At 41.2% G+C, this 23,202-nt stretch overlaps 1 protein-coding gene across 1 annotated transcript; it reads left to right on the forward strand.

Annotated features, from left to right (window-relative positions):
• Nucleotides 1–757: 757 nt before the first annotated feature.
• YEATS2 (YEATS domain containing 2) lies at nucleotides 758–22,417 on the forward strand (the record flags this gene model as incomplete). The annotated part of the gene is made up of 17 exons (XM_010164261.1): nucleotides 758–931; nucleotides 2,134–2,392; nucleotides 3,166–3,327; nucleotides 4,918–5,030; nucleotides 6,142–6,297; nucleotides 7,019–7,192; nucleotides 8,556–8,754; nucleotides 11,711–11,842; nucleotides 12,084–12,182; nucleotides 13,198–13,309; nucleotides 14,389–14,462; nucleotides 15,583–15,662; nucleotides 16,638–16,839; nucleotides 18,195–18,421; nucleotides 19,594–19,668; nucleotides 21,067–21,140; nucleotides 22,000–22,417. Coding segments are annotated over 17 exons (2,421 nt in total), but the record flags the coding sequence as incomplete, so codon positions are not given.
• Between the last annotated feature and the right edge of the window lie 785 nt (nucleotides 22,418–23,202).

Here is a 23,202-nt window from a genome sequence, read left to right on the forward strand (position 1 = left end):
GTAGATCTGTCAGGAGCTTCTTAAAAAACGATACAGTGATTTCTGAATCTCACATATTGCCACTTCTGAGTACATTTCCTTAAATGTTACTGTCCAGAATTTAAAGTTGTTTCTGGCAATATTGGGTGATCCAAGTAAAAGAAGGAAGAATGCTTCCTACCAGTTAAACTACCTACAGCAATCTAACACAAAAAACCCCTAGCCTTTCTTGAGTCCAGCTGCTCTTGGGGACTAGATTTAGGGCCTGTCCCAGAGAAACATAAAACATATACACAAGAGAATAGTATCAGCTATATGAATTTACAATATCTATTGCTATAATATTGGTTGTAATTTTGCAGGATTAGGGGTGGGGGGGGATGTTTAAAACATGTTCTGAGCAGAAGAATGTGTAGAAATCTGAAACCTTGAAGTGTTGTGGCTCCATGCTGAGATGCAGGGCCTGAGAAAGTCAGGTCTGGCCAAGTCCGTTGTTAGTAAGTGTAATATTATTACTACCAATTTCTGTGATTCTGTAATTTCTACAAGCACCTCTCAAATCTGGAATGCTTTGTAAATACAGACACCCCCTGCCCTCTTGTGTGTTAGGAGTAGCCCTCATCTTGGAGCTGAGTTAGAGAGTCCACCTGGTGGCAAGAACCACATCTGAGTTTAATCACTGTTGCCTGCCCTTTCCTGCAGACAGACTGTTCCAGAAATGATCCCCAGTGATTTAAGGTGTTTACTTTTCCTATTATTATTTCTTCTAATTTAAAAGGTGATAATAAAGCAGGAGCCAGGAGAGCTGCCCCAGCAACCCCAACTACCAGCGACAGGGACAACCACACAGACCCCTGTGCAGCAGTATGTCACTGTAAAAGGGAGCCACATGTTAGCCTTGTCACCGCAGAAGCCGGTCGTGAGCACAGGCGAGGGGACAGTGCAGTCTAAGGTATGAGGCGCTTGGGCATCTTTGGTGTGGTGTAAGATGTTTTTCTTGTGGTTTTATTGCAACACCTCGTGCTTCTCTCAGGGGTGTAGGGTTGCTTCTGTCTCAGACCGAGGCAGCAGCACCTCATGTGCACAGAGTGGCTCATATGGTGCTTACCTGTAGCCCTTGAGAAGGGAGCAGGGTGAGCAGGCACTGTTGCCTATCATGCTGCACAGGTAACATCTCCCACTTCTGTCTAACCCATTGCAACAGTGGGTTGGGGATGGTTTTGAACTGGAGCCTGTCAACCCAGAAGGTTGTTTGCCATCATCAGCTTTTGTTGAAATTCATCCAGGTCTTTCTGTAAGAGGAGTCCAGTTCTTTCCTTGGACTGCAGGCCTGCAACATGAAAGAACAGGAGAAATAGGGAGTGGGGTGGAGGCTGAGCCAGAACTAGCATGAGATGGAAGCAGTCCTACTTGAGTGGCAGCTCAAGTGTTTTATTGTAGGAGCCTGTGCCAATGCAGTGCTGCTATGACAGGAGTGACGCAGCTTCTGAGAAGGCACAGTAACTGTGCAGTGACAAGATGACAGAAGTGTCAGAAGTGGTCCCCATTCTTGCCTGTTTCCTTTGTGGATAGAGTCAAATCATTTGCCAAGCACAAGAGACTACATACGAAGCTTTCACTTTTGCATAAGTAAATGTATTGTTTACATTTGCAGCCGTTCATTGCCCTTCTTACTGCCTTATTTGCCTGTTTGAGCAGGTATGCAAACTCATGTTTCCCTGCAGTTATTGTCAACATATAAAACTGAAGCACTTTGTGGATTCTGCTTTGAGGCCATTCTTTTCCCAGGGAGTCTCTTCCCGTAAATGTGTTGAAACTAAATTTCTGGATCTCTGTGCTTTGCCAAGGCAAGCTTTTTCTTTAGCTGGAGTTGAGCCATTGCTTATATATCAGAAAAAAAATGGAAACGCCCTGTAATTTGAATGTACTTAATCTTTTGTGGGTGCTATGAAATCCCAGTTGTATTTAACAATTTATCTTTTTATTCAGGATTGCCCTCTTCCCAATTTAATTTTGTTTCTGAATGAACAGCTTTTATACGTGACTAGACATGTATAACGTCCTGAAATCTGTAGAGATGGAGGTAGCATAGCAGCTAGAATTCACATGATTGCTCTTGCCTGCAACATGTCATCCGATACTTATTTGTTGCAGGTTGTTGGCGTTCCAGTTGGTTCTGCTTTACAGTCGACAGTGAAACAAGCGGTGGCTATAAGTGGTGGCCAGATACTTGTGGCAAAATCTAGCTCTTCGGTAGCAAAGGCTGTTGGTCCGAAGCAGGTTGTGACTCAAGGTGTAGCCAAAGCCATCGTGAGTGGAGGCGGAGGGACAATTGTTGCTCAGCCTGTGCAGACTATAACAAAGGCGCAAGTTTCTTCCACAGGTGCTCAGAAAAGTACATCTCAAGGCTCAGGTAGAGTAATTTTACACCTTGTTAGTAGCTCATGATGGGTAGACTTTGAGGCTCTACAATGATTTCTTCAACTGCAAAGTAACTATGTGATTGAAAAACTTCAAAATGAGTAGAGAGGTCTATAGGGAAATTCAAACTGACTGAGATTAGTGAAAAAGAAAATGTTAACTTGTCTGTAAGGGGGAAGAGGGAGCACAACTACTTTAAAACATGCAGTGCTCTGTAAGTGGAGATCAGACAGATATGCTGGGGAATGTGCTGGAGACCTAGTAGGCTTTTGTGGAGCCAGTTCTCATGTTTTCAGCCAGCATTGTGATCCTTAGATGCTCAAAGGGCTCCATATAAAACTGACAAGGTCCAAACTGTACTTACTGGATCTTCACGACTTCCCCAGTGCTTAGTTACAGGAGTATGGGCAGAAGCACCCTGCCTGCTTCTGCACTCAGCTGGCTTTAGCTGAGCATGTTAGCTCAGGCTCTGGGCTGTTTGAAAGGTGTTGAGTGGCCTCTGGACTCGAGGAAGCCTGTAGACCCCATGACTCTGCTGCTTTGGCCTACAGCCATAAGTGGTACTGCATGTAGAGAGATTTTTTTTTTTCAGAGTTATTTAAAAAAAGTGTCTGTGCATCACTGGTTGAGTTAATCTGTGGTTAGGCCAGCTAAGTGTGGATTATCAAAGGCATGTCACTCCTAGTACTTTCATCCTGTGCAGATTTCAATGCGTACAACTTCCTGCAATCTGTAGTTTTATTTCTTTTTATTCTTTCTTTCTAGTGATGGCTACACTGCAGTTACCAGCCACCAACCTGGCAAACTTGGCAAACTTACCACCAGGCACCAAACTGTACCTGACCACCAACAGCAAGAATCCTTCTGGGAAAGGAAAACTGCTTCTGATACCCCAAGGAGCCATACTGCGAGCCACAAATAATGCTAGTTAGTCTTGCAGGGAAATCTAATGAGTTAAATAATGTAATCACTGCATAATTAATACGTTTGGCATTTTTGCTCTGAAGCATCCTGGTACTGTGGAAGTCAGTAAAGGCATGGGGTTTCTTTGTTCACAACAACGCAGTATGTGGTGCTTTTTAAGACTGAGATCTCACAAGTGTCTTCTGTTTTAGACGGAACTGCTTTTCATGCATTTCTCAATATCTTACTCTCTGTGCTGAAAGCTGACAGTGTCGTTTTCCTCAAAATTCAAAGAGCTGTCTTTAGCTCTTCCTTGTTGTCTGTAGGAAGAGACAGCTGCATTATTGTGATGCACAACTGAGATGGATTTGAATGTAGTTGTGAAAGCTGTTAAAAACTAAGGGAATGACACCCTGGAGAAACTAGAAACATAAGAAACTAATTTTGAAATGGACAAAATACTGCATCTGGAATGAGGGAAATAAATAGTTTTGAATATTGATACAAGGTTTGGCCCCAATCTGTTCAGACCAGCAGAAACACTTCTTTGTTAATGGTCTTGTGAATCAAACTTGCTGTGAAGTCCCTGGAGAATAACATAGTTATAAAACTATATAACTATAAAATAGTTCTGATAGGCAGTACTTTGTTTATAGTGTGCTGTTGCTGTAGGGAAGAAATACTGCAGGTTTTGGACTGTGTAGATGAAGTTTTGTTGTGAACCTTCTCCAGAATTCTCCTTTTGAGGCTGGGGTTGGGATGGGAGATGGATTGGGTGTAAACTTTTTGCTCCCAGTTCTGATGCTGGCAGTGAGGAGGAGGTATTATTCAGTTCAATATATAAGACCATAAATACCAGCAATATAGCAATAGAGTACATGCCAGTGAAGAAGTAGGTACTCTAGCTGAAGGTGGGTTTGGGCTGTAGAATTTGTGAGTGGAGCCCCATTGCTCAAGATCTAGAGATGCAGCTATTGCAGTCCAGCTTTGACAAGGAAATAATCTCACAGATGTTGAGAAAGAGCAAATACTTGTGATTTTAATGACAGGGCCATCATTTCTTTTTTTTTTTTTTTAAAAAAAACCACTTGTTTCTTATTGAGAGACTGCAAAAAAGTCAATATTCAGGCTGTTCCTTCTGGAGGCAGAGCAATATCAAAGTGTCACTGCAAATTACTACTGTTTGGTATCCATGATCTAATACTCTTAACAAAATTGCATTGGAACAGACAATGAAAGTTAAATTAAGAAGTCAGTGGGATTCAGAGTGTTTCTAGGGCTTTTGCTGCAGATTCATAACCTGCAAAAGACTGATTAAAAGACTGCTCATCTGTTGGACAGCATTTTCTCAAAACAGCCTGAAATGAGCTTTGCTTGCCCACCGTCCTCCTTATTTCTCTCATTGCTCCTTTTGTTCATGGTGTTTGCTGAGCTATAAGAGAGCACAGCAGCACATCTGAACTGTGCTGTACTGGGCAATAATGTTACTCAGCTGCAAAACATGTGGTAGCAAATGTCTTGCAAAGTGTTTTCAATTACTTGTATATACAGGGATGCTTTAGCAGCTGACAGTGTCTGGTTACCAAAGTGTGAAGCCTTTTCTTATGGTTACAGGTCTCCAATCTGGTTCTTCTACAAATAGTGGAGGAGGAGGAACCCAAAGCACAAGCAGTAACTTGTCACAGCACCTCACCTATACATCCTACATCCTGAAGCAGACACCCCAGGTCAGTCGCATAAGCATCTCGGTTGAAGCAGATTGATATTTCTTCCTGCAGTGGTGTTAGGTGGATGTCGTGTGGTTCTGTAATACACGAAACATTCCTGGACTATGGGATCTAGATCCTCCCTCTAACAATCCATGTGTATCTTCCCTCTCCCAAGCACCTGCTTTACCACTTGCTGTTGCTATTAGCACATCTCTACCCCTCACCTCCCTTTGCAGGGTTGTACCCTTGTGGCGCTTTGCAGGCTGAGAAAACAGCACTGAGTAAGGCCAGAGGAAGCAGTGGATGAGGAAGAGGCAGAATGTGATAGGAGTGCCTGGTGTAGGGCCTCAAGGGTCACTGAAACAAGAGAGGTGATATGACAGAGGTGATGCTGGAAGAGCTGTCTTACACAGTAAGATATGTAAGAGCTGGAGGAAAGCATGAGAAATAGGAGAATAAAGGAGAGTTATTGGAGTGAAACAGCAAGGCTGAGTAAGAAAGAAAAATGAGGAAACGGAAGATTGTGTAGGGATCCCTGTGTGACAGTGGGTTAATGAAGCCTCTGAAGGATAACAACTGAAAACTGATGTGAAGCAGGAAGGGTGGCAAGGTCTCAGGTGGTGTGTTTGTACAGTGCACACCTCCAGTTGTTGCTGTGATTTCTGCATGCTGGACTTTGAATATATAGCTTTTGTGAGGGGGGCTAAATACATTTTAAAGTGAGAAAGTGACAGAATATCTTTTTTTTTTTTTTTTTTTTTTTTTTTAATGCCTAGCCCAGCAGTAGCCTCTCTGATCTTGCATGCTAAGCAGCATTTGTCACAAAGAGTAAACTTGAAGATCATTAAGTGTGTTAAGTTGTAGTGGATGCCTCTGACAAACAGGAAACTGATTGTGGCTGTTTCACCCCTTCCCTTGCATCAGAAGGTGTTCTTGTGCACTGAGAAGGCTGTGTCCAGCTCTTAGTGCAAAAGCATCCACTGTAATTAGCAATGCCTTGTTTTACAAGATGAAATGATGTTGTTGCATTATAGCTACAGGCTTTTATCCTGTATTGACACTCCTAGATTTCTGTTGACTCTTAACTGTGTTTCAAAGTGATGACCTCCCTAACTTATTTCTGGAGCAGGGCACGTTTCTGGTTGGCCAGCCTTCTCCTCAGAGTTCTGGGAAGCAGCTGACTCCAGCTTCAGTTGTTCAGGGCAATATAGGAGTTGGAGCATCTTCCACACAAGGACAAGCACTAAAAGTGATAACTGGACAGAAAACAGCTTTGTTTACACAGGTAACATGCAAATGATGTGTTTCCCTCTTACCTGTTAGCATTTTGTCAGATAAAGTATGGGAACCACAGCCACACACTGCAAGAGCCTTTCCTTTTGTAGTTGTCTGGTTTGTTTTTTGTACAATTATGATGCTGGCTGTGCTACGATGAGGAAAGCACATGAAGGCCAACTTCCCTATGCAGATACTGGACCACAGTTTTCCAGCTTTATTTCTATTCTCAGAGTGGGTCATGTGTAAGCTTGGGTTTCTAGTTTGTAAGTGTGCTCTGGGATTTCTTATTGAAATGGAATTAAAATGAATACAGTCAGGTGCAAAAATGTGCTTAAATATTTGAACCTTAGAAATGGGTCACCTGCTAGAGCTCTTAATTTTTTTTTTTGTTTGTTTTTGTTTTGGTATCCCTCAAAGGTATCCCTATGAAGTTCATACTCTCCAAGAGTACTTGTAATTCATCATCCAAAATTCAAGATTGATAGGCATATTTTTGCAAAGTTAACAGTTTGATAAAGGTGCTTCCTGAGGTGATAATTTTGTTCCAGCTTTTATTGCCACAATTTGGCATTTTCAAAAGTCTTTTGAAAATATTTTTCAGTAATATATAAAAAACATTTGTCTTAAGTTTGTTCTGTTTTTGTTGTGTTGGGGTTTTTTTAATGTTGATTTAAAAAAAAAATCCAAACAACTACGCATTTTTCCTTGTGCTGAATTCTTTTTCAAAGGCTGCACCCAGTGGACAGACATCACTGGTGAAGATATCAGATGGGTCTATAAAATCAGTGCCTGCTTCATCGCAGCTCTCCAAACCTGGCACCACTGTGCTGAGAGTATCAGGAGGTGTTATCACCACTGCTGCTGCTCCTGCCGTGGCCCTTCCCACAAATGGGGTGGCCCAGGTGAGTAAAACATTGCCTATATTCTGTAATGTAAGATTTGCACTCTAGCCAGTATAATTCCCGGGAAAGGACATCTACTGCTTTTTTCCCCTGTTGGTATTCTTCTCAGTCAGCAGTGCTGGTGGATCTGCTCTTATTTGTGTAGCAGCACAATGCACACAGCTCCTTTTTTGTTGGGTTGTTTGCTGTTTGGCATGAAGTAATAATGGTGAAGAAACAAGGAGAGAAGAGAAACTGAAACTTGCACTTTCTTGCTTTTAATGTTGTTAAAATTCAGGTAGACAGGGAAGGCTTTATCTGAAATGACTTTTGCAGTCATATAGATCGGACTTTTTTGGGCTGTGTCGCTTTCAAACACCAAATCTGCTGCTGCACGAAAATTTGCAGAGGGATGTTGAATGCCTGCAGCTCTGTATCCAGGAGGGCAGTGAAAGCCAACAGTAACTAGACTGCAGATTGCTTCTCTGAGATCATGGGCTCTCCATGGTGCTTAGTGCCCAATCTGCCATCAGCTGATTTCAGAGGCCAGCAGTGGCTAAGATTTGTGATCCTTCAGTCCTGACTGTATTCAGAGAATGTTACTGCACTGTATCCTGTGGGAGTCCTAACAGCACAGCCTTGGAATGAGGTGTTTCAGCATAGAGTGAGGTTGGAAGCAAAACACTTCCTAGAGTGAACGCTCCTGTGCGTGGATGCAGGTTGTCCACCTGGAGTGGGGTTGGAGTTCATGGAGTGGGGAGGAAGCAGAGAAAAGGACAGCGCATAGTTCACTGGGAGGTTTCATCCAGCCCCACTGCTTTTGCCTGTGGGAAGGGAAAGGTAAAATAACTGTAAAGCTGACACCATGCTGCCCTCTGAGGGCTGAACACTGGCATACACGGCATATATAGGTGAAGATGCTAAAATTTGCTTTAAATGCTGCTCACTGTTTTCACAGCTTTCTGAAGCTGCAGAGGTAGAAGTTTTCCATCTAGCCTCTTTGTGTCAGACTTTTTTCCATTTCTCTGCTGATACCTCTGGACTTCTGAGCAGCAGGGAAATATGAAACATTCCTGGGTCAAATTTCTCATATGGAGGCCTACCTGCTTGCTGAAGTTGAGACCTGTCTCAAGATACTATCAGAGCAGCTGTGGTAGCAGTTCCTGTGTGCATGGTTTCACTTTTTCTGCTTGAAACAACCTCCAGTCTGTATATATCATCATTGTATATGGGCTTTTGGATACATACTTGAGAACCTCTTGCTTAATGATGGATAGGTAAACATTTGGTTTTGCAACTTCTAGACAATTCCCTCGTTGTGCTTATTGTTGAATCATCTGTGACATAAAAAGGAATTTGTTAACCTAGAGCCTCTTTTATGCAGCAAATAGATAATGCAGGTTCCAGTTCATCATCTTCTGGAACTCCTGTAGCAAAGGCATCTGGACAGCAAAACCAAATCTGTATAAGCCAGAGCCAGTCAACTTCATCAGTAGTAAACAAGACTGCAACTTCCACTGTTGTAAGTGTTGCTTCTCTGATGACTACACCAACGCCTGTGACTGGAAAAGCTGCAGTATCAGGTATTAAACTCCCTTTGTGCCTTTCCTATAGTAAGTTAGAATCCAGGTGCGAGTTCTTTAGGCATCTTCACTGTAAACGGTAGAGTGTAGTCACCTACATTTGTGAATGTGAAAAGTAAAGTTATGCTTTCTAACACATATCTTATTAGCATAACTTTTGGCTTAGCCGAAGAGATGTCTAAATAATTTGGCATCCTATCACATCAGTGCATTGACTGTATCTGTTACAAATAACAGTGCAAGTTGCCCTTTGGTAGTAGAGAGGGATTTTAGTTTCCATGCCGGGTTCTCATTAGAAGACACATTCTTGTCTATTCAAGAGCACAGTGTGTCACTGAATGCTGAAACTATCAAAGCAGCAGCAATACTACAGACTTGATTAATTTGTGAAAGTGAAACTCCACTGAAGTTGGAGAAGCTGCGTGAGCAGAATTTGGCTCTGAAGCTTTTCATCTGCTCTGTTTGGCTTGGAAAGGAGAGACATGTTGATTAGGGGAAACTGAAAGCTCTGAAGTCAAAATCCATTAAGTGCAGTGAGGTAGGTTGGATCTGGAATGTTTCAAGTTAATAAAGACAAGGTAATAAAGATGGACTGCCCTTATGTTGAGGGGAGTTTTCCTTATTTAGTTTTAATGTCTTCCAGTATCTTTTGTATTATGGAGAGCAAATATATCAGGTTTAATTTAAGTATTGTGGGTTAAAATTGGAGATTTTCATTTTGACTGCTTAACCTGCTGGCATGTTGTGTTCACTTGAAGTGGCTTCTTACTAAGTGGAAACAGAGTGAAAGTACAGAAAAAAGAAAGCGACACTGAGCTCATCTGACAGTGTCTTTTTAAATCAGCTTTTGTTTCCTATGTACACAGTCTTCCAAACACCTCCTTTTTTCATCACAGTTTTTCCCAGAGCTTGAAAGTAAGAAACATAGTCTGCTAAGGCTGCCACAATTCTGCAGTAATCAGTTTAATATTTTCCTCTTTGCAAACAAAGGAGCAAGGGTTTTTTTGTAGGAAATATACAATTCTGAATAACTTTCAGGTTAAAACTTCCATTTAGGTATGAGAATGTTATCTAGATTTTGGTTTGTGGGTTTTTTTTGTAACCTGAGACACTGATTTCATAGTGAAAAACCATTTCTCCAAGAATCTGAAAAGAAGCAATGGCTATAAAACATGTTATTTCAATGTGAAAAAACTAAACCAAAACAAAACTGTGGAGACTTTTATTTTTAAAAGCAACTTTTCAAAAAGAAACTAAAATTTTCCTGTTGTTTTGCAACCAACCACGTCTCCCTCCCATCAGGCTGATAGGGTTAGTTGAAAATGTTGTCTTCTTACTTATCTTACTGTTTGGGTCCCTTGCTGTCCTGTCCTGACACATCTGTGTATCACACACTTGAGACATTCCCCAAGGTGCTCTCTCAAATGATGCACTTTCTCACAGTGTGGTAAACTGTTCTGGAAAGAGACTTGCAAAGCCATGAGCATTTACTCACTTACTGGAGACTGGCTCAGTACCCAACGAGACCTTCAATTCACCATTTAACATCCCCAGAAGAACTGCTGGAGGTCAGTGTATCAAAGGGAACCAGCCACCACTGAGCTTTGCCATCCCGGGGCTGTGTGTTTTGAGAAGGCTGGAGGTAGAAGAAAAGGCTGTGGCAAGATGTGTAGCAGTCACATTTTTAATTCTAAAAATCTGGGCTTTTACTTTAGATGAGTCTTAAATAGAATGCACTATGAAGTTTAAAAATGAATTGGTAATGCTAGCTTAGCCACCTTGCCTGTTGGTGAGAACCTAACTGACCAGTGCCGTACATCTTTCAAAACCAAGAGACATCTTCACCACATTGTGCGTGTGTGGTACTTGAAAGTCGGCTGTGTTTCTTAAACAATAATAATAAAATATGAGGAGAATGGAAACTTTATCTCAAAACAAATCGTGAGTATAAAATTACTATTGTGAAACTACAAAGTCTGCTGTTGTCAATGTTCTAAAAACAGAAGCCTACTACATTTCCACAGTCTGAATAAAAGTTAGCTATAGAGCGAATACAATTATATTGAGAATAGCCGGTTTACCAATAGAAAGGATGGACGTAGGCCCAGATCAGAGTGTTAGTGTGCTGACTGTGGTGGCTTGAGGCGTCGTCACTGTGGAGGAGAGAGCTGGGTGAACAGGTGATGAGTACTCGCCCATAGCACAGCCTGGAGCCCTGCAGGTTTCCACCAAAGTCACTGGGTGCTGCCATTGATAATGCTGTTAATATCTGAATGCCCTGCTTGTCCTTTTAGCCTTGATTAAAATCAGTGATTTAATTCGGTCCCCATTTTGACATGCTTCATAGCTTGATTAGCCATCGTTACGGATGTATTCAGTGCATGTTACAGAAAGACACTCAGTTCAGGTATGTCCATCTCAAGACTTGCTGCACAACCCTGGGTTTGTCACTTAGTTAAAACATGGCTGATTGGGCTCTGCCGACTGCGGTGGATTCCGCTAAGCTGAATTGCGGAGGTGTGTGCAGCACTTGGGTACCTCACTGAGGGTGGTTGTGTAAGTAAAACAGAGCTGTCGGTCACTGGCTTAACAGACCCTGAGCACAAGGTCTTGTTCTGACAAGAGTGTTTTACTCAGTGTTGAGCCTGCTTCAGTTGAAAGGTTTGTGTTACATCAACTTTTGCTTAAGATTACTTACGTAATTAGGAAATCTGCCTCATGATTATCAGAGTGCTGTGCAGCATGTAGTACTGTGCACACTGTGGTGCAGCACCCCAGAATTTTAGCAGTTGTTTCTATCAGTAAAAACTTGTCTGAGTTCACTGAACTGTGGCTTCTTAAGAGGGTGGCAATACTAGCTTACATGACATCCTAGTTCAGGCAGAAAGAGAGAGAAGTAGCTGGAGATAAAAATGGTGTGTTTTATTTAACGTTTTGTCTTCCGTTCTTCTTGCAGGGTTGCTAAAAATCCACTCAAATCAGTCTAGTCAACAGCAGGCTGTTCTGACAGTTCCCAGCCAGCTTAAACAGCTCGGTGTAAACACAGCTTCTGGAGGTGTTCAGACAATACTCATGCCTATGAACAAAGGTAAAGGGCAGAGGAGGATGACAGATGGTGTTTGAAAATCCCCTTTGAAACAGAGTAGCTCTTGGTCACGGTTGGCATACATGGTCCAAAGTTAGAGATAGAAGAAAATGTAGCAAGGAAATTCATCCCTAAACTTTGTGCTGCAAACACTGTGTTGCTTCTGAACGTAGTTATTTGTTGAAGTGTATGAAGTTTGATATTTTTTTTCTTTGTTTTGTTTTTTGTTACTGTTCCTCTCCAGTGATACAGTCACTTTCTACCAGCAAAGTTTCAGCTGTTACAGCTGTCACAGCAACAAGTACGGTTGTCCCTAGTCCCTCTACAGCATCCATCACTAAAGGTAACAAGGAATTTCTCAGTAAGATAAGTAGTAGAAATAAACTGGTACTGCTTTATGCAAGTGAAAGTAGACCTCCTGACTGTGGGTTCCTTTATTCCCATTGTTAATAGGGTTTAAATCAAGTAAAAATGGCATCTGGGGACTAGGAAATTAACAGTGACTTCCCCCTCAACAAATCCCAAAGCAAGGCAAGTTTAGAGAGAAATGAGGATGTTAGAAGGCTAACATGAGTACCTTAAACATGCATTGTCCATATCTGCAGAGATGCATAGAGCAGTGTGTATTTAATCACAGTTACTGCTGTCCTTAGAATAGTGACTATGGTGAACTGTACTGGAGAATGCTTTCCCGCAGCACTAGATGTAAACAGCACGTGTGCAGGCGCACACGCTCGGAGGGGAAAGATTTACATACGCTACTTCCCAGAATCATGCATAGGCCAGAGCCAAGATATTCAAAGTCCAGGTCTTGCAGAACTGTCATGTGTCTCTCCCATCCCAGATGAATGACCAGACTACCTGGCTGTTCTGGGTTGGGAATGTCTTGCTGTCTCCTGCTCCTCTCTCACCAGAGTTCTGTTCCAGACATGAGAAAGTTCACTGATGTCAAAATCAGTGATGTCTTCAAAAAGGTTCTAACTTTGAAATGTCTCTTTGTGCTAAAACTGTTAGTAATGCAGGTCTCTGTTTACAGAAAGGGCAGTGTACATTTGCAGGCAGTATCATTTAGATCAGGCAGTCATATGCAGACCATCAGCAATTGATTATTCACATGCAAATTTTCTAAAAATGATGGGGATGTGAGCATGTTGAGGTTTGTCAGGGAGGTCATGTTCTGGTGGCTTGGTTTCAGCAGAATTGAAGGCCAAATTTTTTCATGCTTAGTGATCAGAATGCAAACAACAAATGAAGTGATGTTATGTAAGACCCTTAGTCTTACTGGAGTCTTGCAAGACACTGTTTATCAAGCTGACTGGTACTTTTTGTCTCTTAAAATGTATTCTGTTTCTTTGAAGTTAAGATGGAGCCTGATTCAACAGGACAAAACTGCAGTTCTGTGGGTACCCAAGAAGGCCAAGCAGCAGTAAAAACAGAAGAGAACTCCGAACTTGGCAATTATGTTATCAAGTAATTGTTAATTTCTCTATAAGGATTTCTGATCTTTGAAATACCAGGGAGAAAGGAGTTTCTAGGGATATGTGCAGTAGCGTTGTTTGACCCAGAAATACATTATAAAATCTTCTGTCCCATACACTACTATATCAGTACTAATCCTGTTGGCTGGCATTTATTCCAGACAGTGTTGCAATATTGTCTTTGTAAATGGATTTGTATGCAGGGATCATGAAAGGGGAAAATAAATTATTTGGAAATTTGCAGTTGTTTTGGGGTTTGCTAAAATCTCAAGCTGCTAAAACCTCTTTATCATCCACTGCTTATGTAATTCCCATTGCCATTGTGCATCCTTTCTGAGGTCAAACTGCCCAATGAAATGCAGGTCAGAAAAGGGCATCTGAAATAAGTAGAACCATCTCTGTTCTTGTCTCTCTGGGCTTGTTAAGCCCATATACCTCTGTAGCTACTTAGTACAAAAGCTGCCATGGCTCAGAGTTGGAATTAAATAATAAATATCATTGGAGTCTTTGTTTACTGGATGCTGTGAAGTCCGGTGCCTTGTTTGCGATGCTCTTGCAAGTATGTGTAGGAGACAGGAATAAATCTTAAGTCACTACACACTGGAAATAGTCTTAATTATAAAATAACTAATGGAAAATAGAGTTCTTGACAGTTAAATACAGTATGGCTGGTGAAGTAAGATTTACCTAAACTCCTTTAAGTACAAAGCTTCCCGTGCAGAATCCCATGTTACTACTGGGACAGCCTGTACTAACATGTATCTTTTCCCTCAAAGTAATGTTGCAGCTTGCGAGTTGATGCAGGGATTTCTTCCAAGCCTGCCCAAAAAAGCCTGTGTTCAGCTTCTTCAGCTTGACAAATGCAGCTTCAGATATGGACACTTCAGCAAGAGGAAGGGCTGTTTGCAATACCTTCTCTGGATTGGGGCATAACAGTTTATCCTCACACTAGTATTGCTGTAATGCCTTGGAGCTAGTGACTTTACACCGTGCAGTGATTTTGAAACCTTTTGCATCTGATTCGTTGCTTCCAACAGCATTATTCATTGTGATTCTTTTTATCCCTCACAGCATAGAATATTTGGAGAACATCCAGCAGCTTTTAACAGCAATAGTGAAGAAGGTTCCATTAATTGCTGAAAAAAGTAAGCAGAAATTAAAAGGCTTGGCTTTCTATTTTCAGTGTATCAACAGAATGCTTTGCATATTCTGTAGCTGCCAAAATTTTAATATTAATAGGTGGAATGAAATAAAGCCATTCTCCTAGAGAGCTTACTCCAGGAGTTGTTCTAAAGATACTTAGAATTAGGTTCTTCCAGTAAAGCCAAATATGTTGTCAGCAGGTATTAACTTTAATCTGGTTTTTGTTAGAAATAGATGACAGTTCCTCATGTGATGACTGCTAGTAGGTCTTTTCCCTGGTTTGTCCTTAATGGATGTGCTCTTTTTAAAATAAATAAATAAATTATTTAATGTCAGGGTTTCAGAAATGCTTGCAAATATGATAACATAGCTCAGCATTGGAATATGTTTGATACTGGAATTTTTGATTTTTCTTCTTTTCCTTTTTTTTTACACAAAAGGTGGTAGTTTGCAGAGAAACATTTTAATCTTTTATATAACTTGCATACCTCTTGTGTACATAGCTGAAAATGTGTCAGCTTTCTCTGGTAACTAATGCACTTTGAACAAGTGGTCCTGAAGTCTGAGAAGGGCAGAACCTCTCAAGATAAGCACAATGAGCAAAGCAGGAGTGAGCAGCACAGTAAAGCTTTCATTGCATACAGCTCTCTCGTCTACAGCACTCATTAATCCATTGCTTAGGATTCGTAGCCCCGCCTCGTGTTTTTGCCAGGAAACCTTTTCACTGTTATTTCATTTTTATGTTGTAATTTTTTTTTCCCAAAAAAAAAGAGTTTTCCAGTGGAAGAGACATTGACCAGTAAGACATCAGGTCATTGCAGGTCTACATCATTACAGTTTTGAGGGGAAGAAGAGGCTTAAAACAGCCCACAGCCACAGGTGTCTGTGTATGTGACCAAGAGGGATGCTGGTTTTGCATCCCAAAACCACAGTGTCTGCTGGACATATCTGTGCTGTGCTTAGAGAGAGAACAGCATTTGTAAGAGTGGGAGAGTTACAGTCCTTGATCCTGTAAGCATGAAACACATTTCCCTCTTCCTCTCCACTAAATAACATCAAAACTAGAATTTATCTTACTTCACTTACTAGAAATTTAATACTGGTTTTGACTTTGTTTTCTAGGTGAAGATGCAAGCTCTTTCTGTGCCAGTTCAGTGGAACAGTATTACAGCTGGAATATTGGGAAGAGGAGGGCAGCTGAGGTAATCCTCTCCTCCTGTGTTTCATAAGCAGTCATTAGGGCCATAAGAAGGATTTCTGAATTATGGTAAGCCTTCCTTGTTGTTGGCTGATTTGTTTTCTGACGCAGTCTGTCGCATTTTAAATGGAAGCATTCCTTTCTGCAAAATGCACTGATTTGTGTCAAGGTAGTGATCCAGTTTATTGTTCAGAGACTTTCTCAAGCAGAAGGGACTGTGAAGGTAATTTTTTTGGTGATTCAAAGTAAGTTTTTTTTTTGAAGCATTTTAAAAATCGGAATTTTTGCAAACTGTCCTGTTAGCACTTTATCCTTATCATTCATCTGTGGCATATTATGGTCATGGGAATTTTACCCAACATGCTTTATCCTTTCATGGGACTGTATCTGCTTTCTGTAGGAGGAGAATTGAGGGATCTGACATAAGCAATGCTAGTGCTGAAATACATTGTCAGTTCACCAAAGATATTTCAGTTAATCTGGGCCTTTTTGTATTGCGGTTGTTACGTTTCCCCATATTTCTTGTTAGTTTTGTCATCTTGCTATGGAGTTTTACAGGAAAGACATGAAAATTTATTAGACTCTCCAATGTTGCCAACTTAAATGAATAAAGAGTTTAACCAAAACTTTGATAAGCTTGTTTTGCTCTAGTGGATTTTTTGCACTATGACATCTTAGGTGTTACTTGGGTGATGAGACATTTCAAGTCAAGACAAATCTGTCTGAGCCCTTGTAAACATATGTCACTTTTTCTTGAGGTTTTATTTGAATGACAAAGCAGAGTTTAAATGACCTGCCTACAGCTGCCTAATATCAGGATTAGGACCATGTTCCACATTTGTTTTTCCTCATCATTCTGACTTCTGAGAAAATAATAATTCCTTTTGTTTTCCTTGCAACCTGGATTATTGTTCTGGGCGATAGTCTAGCCTTAAATGTTTTAGCCAGTGTGATGAGCTTTCCCTTTGGTTTCTCACAGTGGCAACGAGCAATGACAGTGAGAAAGATCCTACAAGAAATCATAGAGAAGCACCCCAGGTTTCACAATATTACACCTCTGAAAACGAAGCATGTGGTGCACTGGTGTCGATGCCATGGCTACACTCCACCTGACCCTGAGACCTTGCGGAACGATGAGGACTCAATTGAAGATGTGCTGACACAGATAGACAGTGAGCCAGGTGAGTATGGAGGAACAGAAAGCTCCTTTCTGCCAAAGATGCTGTTTATTAAATGGCTCAAGGCTGTGTGTGCGCACACCGATGTGCTGCTTCAAGAGAAGGGGATTCTTATTTTCTTTGTTTTTAACTCAATTCACTGTGAAATAACAAAAGCTGGAGATCCTAAGGACAAACCTACAAGTGAGGCTGTTCCTTGTCCCTGTCAGTCCTGATGTTTTCTGGGACCTGTTTTGGTTTTTATTGTGCTTTGGGCCCTTGGAGGCCCAGAGTAGATAAATCTTATGAGATTATTGTAGCCCCACAGTGTAATCATTTTAAGGGGGCACACAAACTAAGCATAGGGAGTAATGGCATTTCTGCATTGGGTAAGCTTCACCTCTGATAAGACTTACTGTGCAAACAGTGTGAATGAGTTCAGATATGGGGGTGGGACGGGGGGGGAAACAAACCTGGCAGTGGTGGTGTAGAGCTCAGTGGAGGTAACTTACCTCCTAAAGTGAGGTGAATTGGCATGTGTGAAGCTTCACGTTGTGTTATTACAGCTGCTACGTTATTCTACTAGGCATAGCTCTCCAATTTAATATGGACATCTTTAATTTCATCCCTTCTTCACATTTAAGCTCCCTTGTTTCACCTTCAGATAATCCCTTTCCCAAAGCTGAATGTTTTTCTGTGCTGGTCATACAGGGATGTAAGGTATTTCACAGAAGCATATGGATTTGATTATTCTTTGCTAAGTCTGGCCCTGCATTGCAGTTGTTGAAGGTGGAAAGGAAACCTACATGCACCTTTTAATATTTTTTATCTAAATAACTAGATTTGTGTTTGTCTTTGAAGAAAATAAACTTCTTTGTGTAGCTGTACACTGAAGATCTTACTGGCTCATGTCGAGAATGCATAGAAGAGGTTACTCTTCTGTAATTTCACTGCGAATCTGTCTTCTGATGTTTCTTAAAAAGCATAATACTCGTCACAATGTAATAGATGATTTAGTGCTACATGATGCCCACATAGTAAAAACTCAATTTCTCCAAGCAAGTTGAAGAGCATCAGACTGCTTTGCCAATTGTCAAAAGGTTCTGTGAGAATGTTTAGGAGACCCACATTAGCCTGGTGTTGTTTGAAATGCAGCCTTCTTGCTTGGTGTAGGGCAGATGAGGGAGAGGCCCATGAGTGTCATGAAGATATAATTAGAAGGCTCTCAGTGACTGCATTTCTCTTCATCCTTATGTTTGGTTGGAACTACAAAAATAACTTCCAATTACCTTAATTTCTTACCATATTTTGAGTGTGCATCTGTTTATAAACAGCTTTCCATAATCTATCATGTGTTTACTTGATTGCTTCTTTTTCAGAATGCCCTTCATCTTACAGCAGTGGTGAGGACCTGTGCCAAAAACTAGAGGAACTACAGCAGTTTCTTAAACGAGAACCAGAACATGAAGAGGAAGTAGACATTCTCAACTTTAGTGAGCCATTAAAAATAAACATCAAGAAAGAACAGGAGGAGAAACAAGAGGAGATGAAGTTCTACTTGGCTTCCTTGCCTGCATCAGAATTTGTGAGAGACACTGCAGAGAAGGTGAATCATAAAGCTATTAAGAACTGCTGTTAAGCCAGCTGTGGTCTTGCATTTATTTAGTTGCCTTGTTTCCATCTATATGGGCCTCTGGATGCTTTATGAAGTTTTAATAAATGCCCTGGAAAAATTGGACCTTCTGACTCATGACACTCAGCTGGCCAGTGCTGGCAGGAGTGAGTGAAGCATGCCAGCCGGGAAGTTGTTTCAGACTAGCTGTGTTGCAGGGCTTAGTACCAGAAAAATCATCCTGGAAGGACGGAAGCAAGAGAAAATGAGGGAAGAGGAGCACTAGCACTGAATTCTTCCTGTGCCATCACATGAAAGATTTGGGCTTGTTGCTTGGACCAGTGCTGTTTAATAGCAGCTCCTGAAAAGGAGTTGCAGTAAAGCTCAGACCACAGTAAACTTCTCTACTGCTTGGATTTCTTTCCCCTATTCAAATTAGCGTAAAAGAAAGGGAGAGGGAGAGGGAAGTCTTCTGTTACAGTAGCAGGAAGGAAAGAGAGGAGATTGAGTCAGCTTGTCAGAAAGTGTGCTCATGCTGGCTATTGTATCAGCAGAGACAGGAGCAGTGGGAGGGGTTTGCATGCAGCAGTTATGGGCGAAAGAAAGGAGGATCTCTGTCTCCTCAAATGCTGACACCAAGGGACAAAACTTTAGTTTTGCAGTTTATCTGGTCTCTTGCTACATAGGTGACAAGGGCACGGGCATGATGAGAGTGAGACTGGGGGATGAAATGCTCTTTTGTGCCATAAGTACTGTTTAAAGTTGTTTCAGTTGCCATAGTTAGGTGCAGGCAAGGTGATGAATAGTTGGATTAAATATATTCCAGTTTTCAAATGAAGCTTCCCTTCTCAATACAAAGGTACCCAAGGCAGCCTGGTTTTTGTATGGTCTTTCTGAAACAAAAATTAAAACCTGCTTTTGTTTCTTCTGTGGTTTAGAGGCGTTTCTGTAGGCTATTCTAATGGTCAAGCTTCATTTTGTCTAGATTTTTTTTAAATGAAGCCTGAGATTATGCTGCTTGAAAGTTCTTCGGTGTCTGCTTGCTTGTTTTTTAACTACCATTTGTAATAGGGGTTTTTTCTGTTGTTTTCATTCTCGTCTAATCTGTGGTACAATGTGGGTTGTGTTATTCGATGTCCTAATTTTTTCTCTCTCATATTTTATAGATAGGGATTTCTTTTCAGCCTGCTGAGGTACAAAAGAATGTTTATGCATCAGTAATAGAAGATATGATTTTAAAGGTAAGAAATTACTTCACAATAAGAACTTTTCTGTAACTGTTTTAAGCTACTAATGTACAAAAAAAAGATGGAATACCCTTATTAATAGGCATTTATCAAATTGGGAGATGCAGAGTCTGATGTCTGTATGTACAGAAAGATATATAGATGGCCAAAGAGCGTCTCACTTCTGTCTGTGTTTCCAGCTTTCTAACTGATTTGTTAGCTTGGACACAGAATAGTGATTTGCAGATTCTCACCTCTGTTGAGGTACTGACTTATTCTGTAACTTTGAAAGTACACCTTATTTTGTCCTACCATTCAGAATTGCGTGGGGAATCTTTCAGAGTTCTGTAACAGTTGATTATTTTGTACAAGGTTAGCTATTTTTTTCCTAAATACTGTTCAGTTCCTTTTTGCCTGATTTGTCTCTGCTGGGAGACTGCTGAATTCCTGCAGACAGTAGCATTTCTGCCTTATACAAGAAACCATTTCTCTATCATAATCATTTGTGGAAAAACAGAGATGGTTTCTTACCAAAGCATTGAGCAGCATAGAGTTGGAGTTCTTGGTTTTGGACTGAAGGCTAACACAGATTATTTTTAGCAGTGCTGTGCTGTGTTTCAAGGGGATTGTTTATACAGCCTGCTGCTTATCGTATCATTTTACAAAAGCTAATTGACTCCAGGTTACACGCACAGTTGCATGCACACTTCTGCTGTTGTCTGTTACTTATCAGAGCTGAACTCGGGTACAGATACATCCATTTGTAGGCACAGATTGTAACCGTCAGGTTGTTCCATTACAATTGTAGAGTTATGCCAGCTCTCCTGACTGAATGTCCCAGAAACCTCTGCTCTAGTCTTGATACAGGCACAGAAAGCCAAGAGCCTTAATTAGCTTTTGATTGAACCTTGATTAAGCTGACTGTGTGGGGCATATGGCTGCCGTCTGCTTGCTGGGAGGTTTTTGTGAAAGTGTCTTGACACAAATCTGGTGGCCACAGGGAATGGCTAACAAGCACATACCAGCTTCCAGGAGAACATCTGGAATCTGCCACGTATAGAACAAGCTCTGGTGTGTGAGAGGCAGGGCCCTAAAATGCTCTTTGAAGCAGAGGCTCTGGAACATGGGATCCACCCTGCTGTGCACTTACTGCTCTGCAGGTCCAGAGAAAAACCAGACTGTGCAGTTGCAGTCTGAGCTCTGTGGATCTACAGGCCTCTCTTTTTGTAGAATATAGTGGGTTCTTATTCCTGTGCCAGTAAAACTCCCTTAGACATCTTGAACTGCCCCCTGCTGATCAAATACAGGATTGACATGAGCCAGAATTTCAGCTGCTCTTACACTGATACCCAAGCAAATAGCATGTTCTTTTCTTTTCATAATGCTGTCTCCTAATGTTGTCTTTTGTCACAGGCCACTGAACAGCTTATGAGTGATATCCTACGGCAAGCACTGGCTGTGGCATACCAGACAGCTCCTCACAACAGGTACAGGAGCTTGTTTCCTCTTAGACTACATATGCTGACACTAGGGGCTGAACTGCTTGGGGAATTGAGTCAGATTAGTTTAGACATGCGAGTGAGGGAATTTATGAACTATATTCTGGGAAGATCCAAGCCTTAGGAGGGGGTTTGGCATCTCTTAGCTCTGTAGTGGCAACAGAGTGGTAACATAGATAACATTAAAAACTGAGGCAGGATTCTCTGGTGTTGTCGTGCTCAAAGGCAAATGACCTGTTTCTGCAGAGCCACGTTGGAAGGACCTTCTCACTCTTGTCCCTCTCAGGTTACTGTGTAGACAACTTACCCATTGGCAGACAGAATTTAAACAACTTGAATAACCTCTTCTTTATTTTACTGATATACTCTCTTCTGGCTCACATACTGAGTGATTTTTGTGGTAACAATTAGACTGTATTTGATCTCTGTTCAGCAGCATGGTTTGGGATAACTTGAAATTGAAAAAAAAAAAACCCCACTATGAGAAAATGCTTAGTTTAAATATTTACTTGTATGCAATACATAAATATGCAATATATGTTAATCATATGTATATACGTTATATATAGAAACATATACATGTAGTCTGTGCTATAAAAGTTCAAGAATTAGTACTTCAGCACTTGATTGTCCTGTGCCAATGCCCAGGTTGTTTCCCCCAGTCATTTGAGACTGGCTTTTTTGTGCTTTGACATTTTAATGCTTTTACTGTGTTGCTCTAACACCTGCTCTTTTATCCTTTTTTTTAATTGATCTTCCCCCCCATTAGTAAATTTATTGACTTGCTGCTTTATGGACTCATGTCTTTTCATGTATTATAATAGCATCTCTGATGCATTCCCTGCAGGACTCCAAGAGAGATCACAGTGATGAATATTCACAAAGCCATCTGTAATATTCCCTTTCTTGACTTTCTCACAAACAAACATATGAAGATACTAAATGAGGAACAATGAAATAGAGCAGAGAAGATGCTACAGGAAAGGTGGATTTATGACTGAAGTTGGGTTGACAAATCCAGTATTTCTGTAGGACACTATTATATACATTTATAACATTGGGCTACTAGATTGTTACCTCCAATTAAAGATGCACCTTAATGCAACAAAATGATGCTCTGTTCCAAATCAAGTTGTTAATGTCAGTGTTTACTTGGTAAGTGTATGTTCAGTGGCTGAACATTGTCAGTTTGCATCGAGTTGCTAGCTGTGAGAGACTCCACAGGCCTGGTCCCTCAGAGACAGCTGTATTGATGAGATTGAACATTTTTTAAGAAAAGAAATTATGGTTTTTGATGTAGTCTACATGCAAGTTGGTTTCCCCGTGTAGTGGGTAGAACAGTTGCTTTGGCACTCTGAATATGAGAAAAGTCAAAGGCAGCTTTTAAAGGTGGGTTGTTTGAGTAGATGGGTGGGTTGGTTGGTTAGGTTTGGGTGTGGAGGAGCAGAAGGCTGATGGCTGCAACAAATTCTGCCAGTCCTGCTCGAGCATGATGTATGTGACTGAGAACACAGCTGGGTAGACTAATTATTACCTTATTCAGCTAAGTGTCACCTAACCAAATTCCTTGCCTCTCTAGGGGAGGTGTCAGATGTCACCTTTCTTAGTCACTTCAGAAAGGGTAGACTGGCACATGCACAATCAAGATAAATAAACCATGGTCAGGCTTGGTAAGATTTGACTGACCACTTGTCATGCATGGGAAAGGAGAGGAGTAAGGACAGAATTCGGTGTTTGTGGGCTTGGACTGGCTGAAACCCTTTGCTTGCCCAGGAAGTGCCTCCCCTGGCTGCCAGAAAGTTTGGAGTGTTGTGCTGGAGGGCAGGTGACTAGCTGTGTTATACAAGTCTTAATGTTTTGACAGCATTCACTAATGATCAGCTTGAGTTGAAGTGTTGTGGGAGCAGCACCACTTTGGCTTAAGGTCTGCTCAACACAGAGGCCTGATAGGATTAAAAAAATCAAAGGTTTGCTTGTTGTGGGGAACTCTTCTGATGTCTTGACTGCACAAAGAAGTTCTGCTACTAACCCCAGCACTTAGCTGTCTCAG

Source organism: Antrostomus carolinensis, unplaced genomic scaffold, assembly GCF_000700745.2.
Source record: "Antrostomus carolinensis isolate BGI_N321 unplaced genomic scaffold, ASM70074v2 scaffold39233, whole genome shotgun sequence".
In the NCBI taxonomy this organism is placed as follows: Eukaryota; Metazoa; Chordata; class Aves; order Caprimulgiformes; family Caprimulgidae; genus Antrostomus; species Antrostomus carolinensis.